We start from the raw sequence: 14737 nt of genomic DNA on the forward strand, positions 1-14737 counted from the left end.
TCCCCAAAATGCCATTCGCCTTCTTAACTGTCCTTTATTTTTGTCTGTTACACTTTAGAATAAAAAATACTATTTAAATACCGAAAGTGGAACTAAATATTACAAATAGAAAATGGTGAGCAGGCAGGTTGCTGTATTGCTGAAGTGACAGGCAAAGTCTCTTCTTCAATCAAGTAAACGTACTTGCCTGTTTGCATTTTTTTTAAATACACCCAAATGCTGTCGCTCCAATGGGCACTGCTATTATTACCCGGTTTTATGGATTTAAGCGATGTCACAATTTTTTATTTGAACAGTTCTGCCTAAAGCTAAAATATATAGTTCTACCGAAATTACCTCATATGGTCTGAAAAGAAAAAGTCATGAAAAAAAGCCATGTGGGTTCAGCATTTATTTTGACGCTTAATAAATCGTATGTCATCCATAAAATATAATATCACCTGTCAGCGTATTGATGTTAGTAGCGGTACAGGAAATAAGAATCCGGAAGAGAATCACGTCTCCCCTTAGGGGTGAATGCTACATCCACATACAGAAGGGCTTTACCACAAATATAGAGCTGTAAAAAAAACAGACTTTCTCAGGAGCTACTTCTAGATAGCTTAGTACAGTGGTCCCCAAACTTTTGCAGCTAGCGGACCGCCAAGTGCTGTGTGGGGAGCTGTGTGTCTCTCAAAGGGGAAGAAACTTCCCCTATAGTGACGTCATGATGTCAGAGCCCACCAACTCTCGCATCGCAAGTCTAAGCCTGTGTCTCTGGACACAACCCACCCTCGGCCTGTGATTGGTACAGGGAAATGGTCCGTGGCTCTAGCCAGTGCATTCCCCCCCAGCGTGGTCCTTCTCCTGACCCCACTGGGGGGTGCGCAGGCCAGAGCCACAGCCCATCTGTCAGACCGACTGGGGGTTGGGAACCTCTGGCTTAGTAGATTGTTCTTAAATGCACAAAACAGGTTTTTAATATCTATCTAAAAGAAAACATTGTAGATTCAGGGAACTTCTAAATATCTTAGATGTTTAGTAAAAAAAAAACCTTTTCCAAGTTTGAGTTGTTTACCACAAGTTGTTTACCGCAATAATGAATGGGCTATCATAATGTAATGTGGGCCATCATGCAGACATTACTGTGCCACCAAAATGTAAACCTGAATTTAGGGTGCCATTTTTGTCAACATACAAACAACATACAAATTTTACATGAAATTAAAAAATAATGAAATGAAAAATTGAATGTACTGTTTATTTCAATTTCTTTTGTTCATACAAAGGATTTATTGTTACCCTATGACATTTTTTTTTACATTAAAACATTTGGAAACTAATCGGGTAAGCGGTTAAGGTAAACATTTACACTTGTAGCTTTTCCTGGAGTGTTCAGTGTTAGGACAATCCTGCCGGATGCTCCAATATTAGTCAGCTATCATATGTGCATCCCATCTACCCTGATACCATCCTACCATGCCCTTCAAATCTTGGTGGAATTGTTCACTTTGTGTCAGCCTTCAGAAAGGAGAGCTCTGTTTGAGGGAATCTTGACGGTGATTACCAGGAGATCACACACAAATGTATAGGGTAATGGGTAAATGTCCCTTTAGTTTCACTGGGCAAATAACAATGCTTGTAAATGTCCAATGACTTTGCTGATAACAGTGGTGAAAATAGATTGCAGACAAACCTTGGAAGTCATACATGTAGCGAGGAGCAGGAACCAAGAATCAGGAGCAGAAACCAAGAATCAGGAGCGGGAACCAGGAGCAGGAATCGGGAGCAGGAACCAGGAATCAGGAGCAGGAACCAGGAATCAGGAAGTTGTCATGATCAATTCGCACTGGAAAGAAATCATAGAGCCTTCATATAGTGCCGTCCTAGTCTATGATTGGAGCTTGCACTTGGCATGTGCAGAGTAGGGATACGCACTGAGCATGTTCGAAGTGCGGTGCAAACTAAGCATGTGCAATAAGGTTCGTTTAGACATAGGTTTGTGACACCTTGCTCATCACCGACTGCACCAAGGTTTTCCGGGAAGTTAGAAAGATGGCTATGCTGAAAATGCACCTTGATTCTCATATTGCAACTAAGCATTTTGAAGCTCTCAAAGAGTTTCTGGACAATTTCTGTGTAATTATTTGCTTGTGTGTTTCCAAGAAATTCCTTGACAATGGTATTGAATGATAACCAGGCATTCTTTTTGACTTCTGACATTGTCCTGATAAAACACACCGGCCTTTATTTTTTCAAATGACAGTCTAGGAAATGCCAAAATGAGGTACTTGAAACAGTCTCCTTCAGTTGGCAAAGCTTTAATGAACTGCTTCATCAGACCTAGTTTCATGTGCAGAGGCGGGAATGTAATATACTTTCTATCAACAAGTGGCTTATGTAGAATGTTTGGATCACCTTGTTTTAGGGCAGATCCCGGAGGCCAATTCCTTTCCATCCAATGCTTCTCATGAGCTCTGCTGTCCCACATGCACAGATAACAGAGATACTTGGTGTATAAGCGTTGCTGACCAAGAAGGAAAAATAGCATTTTAAGGTTAACACAGACAACCCAATAGTGTTGGTGATATTCCAACAACTCAATGACTCTCTTTATGTCTGCATATTCTTTATAAAGAAAAACTGAATGGCCAATTGGGACTGACACAAATATATTGCCATTGTGAAGGAGGACACACTTTAAGCTCTGCTTTGAGCTATCAATAAAAAGTCACCATTAGGTTGAGTTATAGATTGGAATTCCCAATTCCTCCATTAAACCAGGTATGGTATGGCAATACACAAAGCCACTGTCAGTTCTAAAGTACTGCAGAAATGCAATTTCTCTGGTTTGAAAGTACAATTCTTTGTTCAAGTAAGTTTTTCTCACACAGTCTTGATGCTAGGAGTTCTGAAGCCTTCTTTGATAGTCCCAAATCACGAGCCAATTCACTCAACTCATGCTGATCAAATCCCTTACGAACAGAGTCCTCTTCAATTTCAAACTCTTCATCATTGTTGTCACCTAGTTCATTTTAGAAATGTTTACTAAAAAAACTACTGTTTTAGAGCTGAGGAAAAGATCATCGTAAACACTCAAACGCTAGAGCCTGACACATCTGGACAGCTGGAAAGCAGTGTAAATTCGGTCGCTTGAGTCACCAGTAGAGGAAAAAATAATAGGTAAGCATTACTGAGTGACAGACAATTACAGAGGGAGAGAAATAGAAGAAACGAACATGGACTGTACACACGCTAGCAAGCAACCAGTCATCGCACAAACAGATCTGCTTGGATGGTTGTTTGATTTTTCAATCAAAGTCATCATTGGCCTATCATTAGACACTATTTTTCGTCAATGATTATGGGTGATCAGACGTTTATTGTTGGTGCCCAATGACTTTTGTCTGACGTGTGCATGTAGCCTTACATATCATTCTGGTATGTGTACAGCTTACACTTCTCTGCTATAGCGGAGCAAGGGAAGAGAGCTAGTGTGCAAACAGGTGGTAGAGCTGCTGAGAATGGCAGAGCAGTGTATGTAAGGATTTACATACATTGCTCTTCCATTCCCAGCAGCTCCTGTCTAAGCAGTGTGCAAAGGGCCACAGACGCTCCCACTGGTCATGTTCCTGTTGTCACACTGATTAGCTACAGAGCAGTGTAAAGGGGTCCGCTGGCAATCCCTCTGCCTGCGCTCCTGCCTCCCGCCATCTCCCAAAATTCTGGTCGCAGACTGACACTGGTTTGTGGCCTGGGGGTTGGGGACCTTGGCATTTAAAGGATTACTATTATTATGCTACTTATATTCAGCCACAAGATATTTAGGTTATTTGTCTACCAAGACAAATAAATATGTGCTCTGAAATGTAACCCATAATATAAATGATTATCTTATAGCAGGCGTAGAGGTGTACCTTGAATATGTGGATTTTGGTGATTTGTTTTGTCAGAGAAATTTTTTTGATTTTAATGTATGCTTTTTCCACAATTTTCTCTCATTGCTTGAATATTGCATTCTCACATTTAGTGGGCATCGTGGCAAAAGTGTGACTGGGCTTTACTACTAATTAAGCCCATTTAATGCCAAACTTTATTAAGGCAAGTTGCCACAACAATCATGTTTATTAGTGTAACTTATAAGTATTATCTCTGTAAGTGAACTGCTGTTCCTGGCTGTATCTGTGCACCTATCCTAACAGCCAACACATCTTATGCCATTTAGTAGTCTGTTATTGGATTGAGGTCTTAAGCTACGTACACACTTCCAATTATTGGTAAACCAACAACGAACGATCCTGCACGATATCTTTTAACGATCGTATAGCACCGATCCTGTACATACAGATAACGACACGATCATTCAACGATATTGTACACACCATGAATGCGATCGTTTGAACAATACAGGAAGTGACGCGCACCAAACGAAGTGAATACTGTGTACGAACGATCGGGTCAAACGAACGCCTTTCACCACATTGTTCCTTTGTCACTCTGTGCAATATGCCCTTCAAAATGTTCTCAAGGAAGAAGAAAGCAGCTCTTGCTTTGATATGTCTGCTTAGTGCTGAAGAGGAGGACGTTGAGAAGAAGCGGCGAATGTGGTGTAAGGATTGGTTGTTGGACCGAGACAACATTTCACATGAGAATCTTCTACGGGAACTGCGCCACTCATTCCCACATGACTACAAGAATTATCTTCGTATGTCAGATGTTTGTTTCCAGCAATTACTTTCTGCAGTTAGACCTTTTCTTTGATACCTTCATGAGGAAGTCCATTACATCTGAGCAGAGGTTGATCGCCACCCTGAGATACCTTGCCACTGGAAGATCTCTGCAGGACATGAAGTTCTCCACTGGGATCTCACCACAAGCAATGGGTCATATCATCCTCGAGACATGTGCAGCAATTATCGACTGCTTGAAAGATGAGTACATGAAGGTAGAGGCCCCATACAATCATTAAAACAAAATGACACATTTGCTTCATAACCAAAAGATACATTTTATTTAACAAAGTGCGTGTAACAAATTGCCAATAAAAAAGTATAAATAACAATAAATAAGCATAAAAACAAAACATAACTATTTTAACAATATTAACAACAACATAAAAACAAATAACATTTGTGACACACCCCCACTATAAATCAGTGAAATGGAGGCTTTCATTGCCAAAACTGTACTGATTTGGAGTACTGGAGGAAGGGTAGTGATGATACTCATATTGGTGGCGTGGAGTTTGTACAGGTGAAGGGTGAGCCTGTGGGTATGGATAGGGGTAGGATTACAGTTCAAAACTGTGAAGTCTTTTCACTTTTGAATGATCACTCTGCAACAGATAATGCACTTAGCTTAAATAATGCAGTGACAATTAAGTTTGCAAGCAATGCCCAAAGAAATGTAAAAAAACATTCTTGCTTGCAGATTTCTCTGAAATAAGTATAGCCTCTTCTCATTTACTAAGCTAAGGTAAATATCTGTTGAAGAGAGATCATTTACCGTATTTTCCGGCGTATAAGACGACTTTTTAACCCCGAAAAATCTGTGCCAAAGTCGGGGGTCGTCTTATACGCCGGGTACTTACCAATCCCCTGAACGGGGAGAAGATCCGGGCTCGGGTTAGCAAGAGTCAGCTGTCAGAGAGCTTCGGGGAACGCTGTGAGCCATGCGGAATAGATTTATATGCGTGTTAAAGAATATTGTGATTTACAAATCAGCCACTAGGTGGCGCTGTGCGACTACTTTACATAGAAGGGTAGACAATTCTATTATTTAAAGTAAAAAATTTCTTTGTTACTGTTTTGTAACAAACTCTATATTTTACCTATAAAAGCTGGGGGTCGTCTTATACGCCGGAAAATACGGTACTTTGAACAGCTCAAACTCATTTAGAAAAACAAACCCAAACATTTTTATTGTAAAACAGAAATGCTGAGTAATGTAGTCTGGCATCAGTTCTTTATCCTACTTTGAGCATCTGAATGTTACAATCACAATCAAATCTGATGCAAAAAGACCTTGATTTCTCTACAGTCCTTACAAACAAGTAGTATATCCCCACTCCCAACAGGAAAGAGTAGAATTTTTAGGTAAAATGAGATCCAACTTCTGAGGCGTCATATAACATCATCTTTGAAGTTTAAAGCTATGTATTATATGATTTAGAAGTATAAGTCACTTCACAGAAGAAAAGATCCTCTTCCAACAATCTACCTCATTTATTCCCTTTCAAATTTACTAAAGAATTAATTATATAAAGATTTCTGAACATTAGTTCAACTGCTATATAACTTCTGTAACTTGATTAGTGATTAGTTCTGGTAACCTTATTGATCTGAGCCTAGCTTTTAAGCATAGAAATCTGATGTTACCCCTCAAAATATCAGTCACTATTAATCATTTTTTTAATGTAAATTTTTTATTGAAAGTTTTTCAAGAAATAGTACATAACAATAACAAATAAGACTAAAATGAAGGGAAAAGAAGAAGAGAAAAACTTAAATACCACAAAGAATATTTAAAAGAAATACATTTTTCCCAAAGTTCTGGGAACAGTAAAATAAACAATACTAATTTTGATTTTTAACACTTGAAATGGTCACTATGATTAACTTCTTATGCCATTTGGACTCTGCTATGGCCCCTGCAGTTAATAGCAAAATATTGGCTAACACTGTATTATTTACAAATTTATTTTTTTATGTTCACTTTTTAGCATCACTCTATGATTTTTGCTTGGGTTCATGATCCAAGCCTACTGTTCTGTCTTACATTTAAGGTGCTGCAATAGAATAATATCTAGGAACTGGGAAGACCAATGAAGTATACTGAGGTCTCTGTTACTTTTGTGGAATCAGTTTAAGATGTGTAATTTGCGATATGGTGCCTCATCCTGCCAGATGCCACAGTTAATGTTAAAGAATAACTAAACCTCGCCTCTCTCCATCCCTGGCGCCATCATCTTAGCCCAGTCCTTTTCCAGGTTCTGGATCCTTAGTCACATGGCAAGGCTGGAATGACATAACTCCTGCATATGTGGTCAAGAACTTGTTCATTTCCAGCAACCAGGAATTCCGAGATTATACACTGACCTGCACATGCTCAACAAAAGATTGAGAATATATAGGTAAATTCTTCTTATATAAGCTCTTTGGGGTATCTCACAATTCCTGACACTTCTCTCATTAATATAAATTGATGAAAGAAGGCTAAACATAGAAATGGGGAGAAAAAAGGATTTTACTATATCCCTTCCATACTTTTATGGAATGCTTTGGTTTTGGATATTACATTGCACCAATGATCATTTAATGATGATGACAGGGACAGAAAAAAAAGCATAACAAAAAAAACACATGCAGTACTTGGTAAAACTAACTGAATAAAGCCAATACACCTAAGAATGAGTTATACCTATAAAGTAAGGAAAATATGTGTGTAATATAATTTGTGTAAATCAAGAAAGATTTGTATAGTCTCTCCCAAAAGTCATTAACATTCAACATTAGAATTAGAAATGGAAATTTTATAACTTCACTGGTTTGAGATTTTGCTCATTGCGCAATGTGTTGCAGATGAAGGTAAATGCGGATACCCAAAGCCAATCTGGAAACCAATAGGCTAGTGAAAGCTGTAAAAAAAAAAAAAAAAAAAAAAAAAGATTTAAAAGGTTCAACTCTGTAACCAGAACAGCTTATTTTTCGTAGTACAATCACATTTTTTTCTGGAACCCTTTTTATGTTCAAAGCTGCTAAATAGACTATTAACTTATATAAATGGATGCATATCTGTCAAAAACTATTTGACCTTTAATCCTTCAGGGCAGTCTGATTGCTCCGGGGGTGTCCTGCATCAGGTCCTGCGTTGTCCCAACATCCGTCCTGGAGCTGGCGCTCCAGGTGCCACAATTTTCTTCTCTATTTCCTGGTTTTTCATCCTACGTCACCTGATCCAGGCATGAGATCGAGTGACGCAGGATGAAAAAAAAAATTGACGATCTCACTGCGCATGCACGTCACAAATTCCAGGAGGGACTTTTCTGAAATTGAAAAAAGAAAGATGACGATTTCACACATGCACAGTGAGATTGGAACTTTCTTTTTTTTATTTTTTTTACAAATACAGTACAGGTAGTCCTCTGGTTACATACAAGATAGGGACTGTAGGTTTGTTCTTAAGTTGAGTTTGTATGTAAGTAGGAACAGGTACATTATTTTAATAAATGCAATTAGGACAGATGTTTGTTTCAACATATTATTAGGCAGCGTGGTGTCAGTTACTGTATAAAATCCTCACTGTGAGTTAATGACAAACAAACAAAAAATCTTTATGGGGCCTAGACATTCATTACCTGTGGCATACGTCACCGATCTTTACAAGTAAAGGTGTAATTTTTATTTTTTACTTTAGGTCTACTTTAATGAGAAAAGATGTGGGAGATATGATGGTATATACATGGGGGGGGGGAGGGCGCAGGGTAATGACAAAAAGCATGGACACAGCTCTCATACTGCTGGTGTACCAGGAGTGGGATTATCTCACAGTACAAGATGGACGGGGAGCAGCCACAGCTGATCTCCAAGGTCTATACAACACATTCACTCTCAGGGAGCTCTCACTGAACTCACTGACTCAGCATTATTAAGATGCCCATATGCAAATGCTGGGCGGCTCAATGATCCACAGCCAGGGCTGTGGATCAAACTGAGGAGGAAGAGCTGGGCAGCACACGGGGAGAGGGATCCCCGTGAGAATTGCCCAAGGGAGCAGTGGCTGGTACTCACAGTTCCCCTAATTTTCCTAGGAATTGAAATGCCCCCCTACAGGTCTTCAGTGCCCATCGGGCAAGGACGCAGACTGTCTCCCGTACGCATTGCATGCTCAGGGCAGTGGGCGGGTTGTGTTTCTGGACATGGGGGAATGGGTGGGTTCCGGCATCATGACATCATTCATGTCAAAAAGCAAGATTTCAATGTATCTCTTCCATACGTTTATGGAATGCTTTTGTTTTAGATATTAAATTGTGCCAGTGATTTATTAATAACAATAATATTAATAATGATGATGATGATGATAATAGAGACACAAAAAAAAAACATTGTAAAACAAATGCAGAAAAAAAAGCATAACAAAAAAAAAAAAAACACACACACATGCAGTACTTGGTAAAATTAAATGAATAAAGCCAATAAAACTAAAAATGAGGTATACCTATTCCAGGCTGGAATATGTGTACATATGCTTTCATCTAGCGATGAAAATAATGCGCAGTATGCACTATATTGCAATAGAGTACACTGGGCTTTACTATACAGTGCTTTCATGTCTTATTCACAATGATTTGCACAGTAATATACAAAACATAAAACAGGCATGATGCTATTCATTTCAGAAGTGTGTGTTTCAGTGCACATTGCCACAATGCACAATTGTGACTGGGTCCTGTATGATTAATAATGCTAGTCTTATGGCCTGATATGGCTGCAGTCCTACATTTAATGACTAAGAAATGCATGGTATTAATGTGCGCTGACCTCCACCTTTTCTTGTATTCTATAGAACCCTCACCTGGATAGAGTGAGACAAATGTCCAGCTGTTCTCTGTGATATACCAATGGTCCTTACTGCTTGTTGAGCATAATCTTTTGTCTCAAGAACAAGATAAGGGTGTGTCTTTAAGAATATACTAAATACTGTAGATTGGTCTTAACAAAATGGGTGATTAAACTTTGAATAAAGATTCCCTTGGAAGAATATTCATAATGTAGAGCTTGAGAAAAATGATCTAGGAAAGACTGGAAGAGAACATGAGATTAAATTAATATTATTTGGTATACATTGTGTTGGAGTGCACAACATGAATTAAATTCATGAAAAATGTTATTTTACATTATATTAATATATATATATATCAATAAATATATTATTTTATAAAAAGGTCAACATGTGTATGTTATTTTTGGATAGCCTGGCAAAATGTTAAAAACTTTGTAATTTTCTTTTTGTTGTCTGTATCATTCATTGGTAAAGTATTATTTTGCCCTGTGACCATTGTCACTGAAAAAAGACATAATGGTAAATCCAAGGTTTTGGAGTTGTTACCAGAAACATGAAGGTAAATGTTTAGGATGTTGATATTTTTGTCCCTGGGAAAGGTAGATAAAAGGAATCTCCCCAAAGAAAAGCAAAATAAACTGATACCTATTGCGTTTTCTATACGAAAGCACATATCGTCAAAGAGCCACAATGTGTATACTTATATTTGCACATATGGCTCTATATTTTTGACTTTAAATGATTACACAATTTCGATTGGCATTGGTAAAAATGATGGGACCTTTATCCAAATATCTTATTGCACAACTCTTAAGAGGCAGTACACTGCAAACAAGTGATCTGTGTAGCTCTCAATATTTCTGCACCTGTCAACAGGTATTTTACTAAGCAAACTACTTAAACTGTGTCAGGTTTAAGAGGTGCCTTCTCAAGGCTGCATCTTTCAGTTATTTCCATAGATGTTTAATAGAATTCTAATCAGTTCATTTAGAAAGCCACTTCACAATAGTCTTATGTATTGTTCTTAGTCATCCTTGCGTGCTTTTAACTGTGTGTTTTGAAATGTAACATGGTATAGCATATATGGGATTTTAACTAAACGAGTTCCAAGTTCCAAAAACATAGATTGTACTTATTTACTGGGTGCTTACAGTATATCAGAAAGGTATATTACCTTGGTGGATGCATACATGCTCATTAAAGGTGAGGGTTTGCAACATGTCACAGAGGACACGTTGACAATGGCTCCCCTCTTCTTCTTAACCATGCCCGGAAGAACTATATAAACCATCATAACAGCTGCTGCAATGTTAATATTAATAATTTCCCATAGTTTGTCTTCTGGAACCTCTGTAGTGAACTGTGTATATTTATAAAACACTCCAACATTGTTAACTAAAATACCCACATCCACATCCTTTAGAGCCTCCTTAATATGAGGATAGACTTTATGGCCCAGGCCAAAATCAGCCACTATGTAACGCGTTTTTACTCCGTAAGTTGCAGTAATGGCTTCAGATACATTCTTAAGTTTCTCAGGATTGCGGCTTATTAAAAAGATGTTCACACCATGACTTGCCAGCTCCTCTGCATATGCTTTACCAATATCTCCTGTCGCTCCTATGGGAAAAAGATATCTGTTGTGATTGATAATAGGGACTGTTAAATGTGTTATGATATAAAAAAATGCTCTGGACACACTGTTACACTAAAAAGATATCTTTAAAGGCAGTCTAATAACACTTAACAAGAATATTAAAATGGGTGTATTGAATGTTGAATTGGCAGCCAATCCAATGTGAATCTAAAGCATTCACTGGAATTATTATCATGGCTGTAAAGAATTTGAACTAATAATATACTAGCCATCATTATTACTTTCTATGGCATAATGATGCTGCATTGGTACATATATTGTATACTGCTATTAATGTACTGGCTTAAAAGACATATACTGCTATTAAGGAACATGCAGTGCTGGCTTTGGGGAATTATAATGCTGGTTAGTCACTATTTGACAAACTATTTTAAACCCAACTCAACTTTAAGTGTAAATGAAAAATAATTAATCCAGGCCCCTAAGAAATTAGGTTTATATCATTATGCGGTGCCATTCCCACAGCATTCAAAACCTGCCTGCCATCAGAGGAGTGTCTTTATATATATATATATATATATATATATATACTGGAGATCCTTATTACAACAGTTCTGCTTTCTGGCAAATGCAATGGACAATATTTGTTGGGCAAAGTCTAGTTAGTCTTCTAAAATGTGACTTTCACTGAAGCACCCAAAAGTTGGTGTGAACCTTATCTGAATGGTATTTACTTTACAAAACCACATTGTGGAAAATAAAACACTAGCAGGCCTGCTAAAGAGAATGTGTGCATATCTCACTCCAAATTGTTTTCTCCCCAGCTTCACAGATATATTAACCCATACAGATTTGAACTTTATGTCCAGCGATATTCCTTTTATTTTCCGAGTTATCATAGAGTAATGTTCTTGCATTTGGTTTTACAATTTGAGATATGATGCTCCTGATTGCCTTCCCTCTTGTACTCCCTCTGCAGAAACAGATATGTGATTTTACCAGTTCTGTTTATAAAGGTCATGCAATCTAACACACTTTATGAGACTCAATACATTTTGTCCTGAAAAAGTAGTGGATGTTATTTTAAAATACTGCTTTCATTAGGGAAATGCAAAAACTTTTAGAGCCTGCTTGTGTTTTTTTTAAATTGTTCTCTTTTATACAGTGCTATGTACAATATTTTATTGATTTTAAAAACAATCTGTGAATACAAATTTTTATCTGTGAAAATTAACTTTCAGTGTGAATAACAATAAATGTTCCGCACATTACATTTAGTTTACAGATGTTTTAAAAAGGTCAGCATGCATTACATTTGTGTGCAATGTCCTGCATTGAAATGGCTATTCAAATAAATAGGCTTTAAAATGCAACACATAAACAAGGTGATGGATCTGATTTAATAAAGCTTTCCTAAACTATCACGGGTGAATCTGGGTGACCCAGCAAACCAGGAATGAATCTGGTTCATATTTGAAAACTTTTGACAAATAACAGCAAATGATTTGAAAAAAATCCATTTCAGCCAGGTACTTCCATGATATTCTAACTTCTTCAGTCTTGGAAGGCTATAATAAATCAGGCCCAATGTGTATGCATTTTGCATACATATTTCATACTTTGTGTGATCTGGTGTACCCAGATTTTTTTGACTCTGTAAATTATGAGGTGTTCCAGGAAGCCACAGAAAAAGGCAAATAATAATTCATTATGTGAAACAATAATAGTAGGAAATATAACATAACTGAGCTATTGCTATGATCTCACAATTGACAGCTTAAAAGATCCTTCTTATTTGCGCAGCTGTAATCTAATCGCCTTAATTGGCAGATTCGCGCCCCCTATTGCTCATTATCATGAAGGCAGGAATCCGGCTGGCAGTGAGGAGGCGAGTGCGAGTGTAAACCGCACTTGCTGGTCGCGCGTACTTTCGCGCTTCCAGTGATCGCGGATTTTGTTGATGAATCAGGGGCATTGTTTCCTATTTATACTTTGGTTAGTGTCATACATTGTAAAGCAATAGTTTTATGGAAGAGTAAACCCTTACCACCTGTTATCTCCTTTTGTTTTTTTAATTTTTGGTAAACTGAATTACATCATATGAAAATGTTATGTGCAATAAAAGTGTCTGAATAATGTATTAATGTATAAAATTATTAGTCCCTCTACTCCTACTTTACACATTACTCTGTTGGCCTAATTTTTCCACTCCATGATGTTCCATTCTAAGATTTTATGCTGTGTATAGGATTTGTGTGTAGGATTACCTGCTAATCCAATTTGTTTAATGTGCATTGCTCTTCCATTATTTACTATTGTTACTGTAAAATGCTAAATCATCATGGTATTGTTTCAATACTTTATATAAATAAAAATAATAAAGGAGTGGTTAAACAATTTGTTTGCACACCCAGAGAATTGGGGGGCATGGGAGCTCCAGACTTTATTATATTATGTGGCAGCCCTACTGCGGTACCTACTGCTATGGACATCGCCTCATCCCTCTAGTGTTTGTAGAGACCTAGAGGAGAGCTGGATAGCTCCTGTACATCCTTATGTCATGCTCAGGAGCTCCTCCCTATTACTGGCGGAACATGACTTAACTGCACCTATGGTGTTTACGAGAAATTTGTGGAGGTTATGTAGGAGCAAATATGGTCTAGTATCACAAGCTTCGAGGATAATCCTTACCCCGCAAATACCGGATAGCCTTACTGGGTCAATGTTAGGACCATGGAGGGAAAGGGGTCTTTTTCAAATCAGACACATACTGCACCCAGTAGAGAGGAGACTGCTCTTCTTCACTGAGCTATGTGACAAGGTGGAATTACCTCGAACTTCCTTTTATGCCTACTTACAAATAAGACACTATATTTTGTAACTCCAGCCATCTGCCAGATTTCAGACTCTGACACCCCTTTCGAGAGACTGAGATACAGAGGGCCCGTACACCAAGGGAGTTGTTTCTACCATTTACCACCTCTGCATAACTCGGTACGTGGAAGCTCACATAGGTTGGGAACCATACATAAATGGGAGGAAGTCTTAAGCCAGACTTTAAACCAAGAAGATTGGGTGAATATTTGGGAGGCGGCACAAATTATAAAAATTATAAAATTATATAGTATGGTATCATACACTGGCATATGCTGGCAGTGTGGGAGCCATCGGGATACCTTAGCGCATATATTTTGGTTCTGCCCACTTATTCAGGTATATTGGTCCCAGGTTAACAACCTATTATCTGATGTGACCCAGCAACAAATGACACTGGACCTTCTCACCCATCTTTAGGGTCAACCCTCCCCAACATTGCCAAATCTTTCTCGTAAACTGGTATCCCACATTTTAGTGGCAGCTCGCACATTGATTCCCACCAGATGAAAAGTGGCGTTACCCCTCTCTCTGGAGGATCTCTATGCATGGATCCAGGTGATCCGTCTTATGGAATATCTTACCGCCCTCATTAGGAACACTGTGGACAAATTTGAGAAGGTCTGGGAAGCTTGTGACCATTACTATGCTAGGTTGCCCAACTGACCCTTACATCACTGTATAATTGACATTGTCACACTGCCCGGGTTCTTTTCTTTCCCTGCT

The 14737-nt window shown here is 38.1% G+C and overlaps 1 protein-coding gene across 1 annotated transcript; it reads right to left on the minus strand.

The window, feature by feature from the left end:
* Positions 1-7510: 7510 nt before the first annotated feature.
* Positions 7511-14653, minus strand: LOC140338495 (inactive hydroxysteroid dehydrogenase-like protein 1). The gene is made up of 5 exons (XM_072422733.1): positions 14596-14653; positions 10715-11160; positions 9672-9779; positions 9553-9633; positions 7511-7615 (listed from the first exon to the last, which is right to left on the minus strand). Exons 1-5 carry the CDS (start codon positions 14651-14653, stop codon positions 7511-7513), a joined length of 798 nt encoding a protein of 265 aa, XP_072278834.1.
* Between the last annotated feature and the right edge of the window lie 84 nt (positions 14654-14737).

The sequence above is a fragment of the Pyxicephalus adspersus genome, chromosome 9 (genome assembly GCF_032062135.1).
Source record: "Pyxicephalus adspersus chromosome 9, UCB_Pads_2.0, whole genome shotgun sequence".
In the NCBI taxonomy this organism is placed as follows: Eukaryota; Metazoa; Chordata; class Amphibia; order Anura; family Pyxicephalidae; genus Pyxicephalus; species Pyxicephalus adspersus.

Coding starts and splice junctions, on each gene's coding strand:
- LOC140338495 (XM_072422733.1), bottom strand. CDS start 14,653: ATGGTCACAAGCTTCCCAGACCTTCTCAAATTTGTCCACAGTGTTCCT. Junction 11,161..14,595: donor CAGTGTTCCTAATGAGGGCG/GTAAGATATTCC, acceptor TTTTTCCCATAG/GAGCGACAGGAGATATTGGT. Junction 7,616..9,552: donor ATTTGTCTCACTCTATCCAG/GTGAGGGTTCTA, acceptor TTTTTTTTACAG/CTTTCACTAGCCTATTGGTT.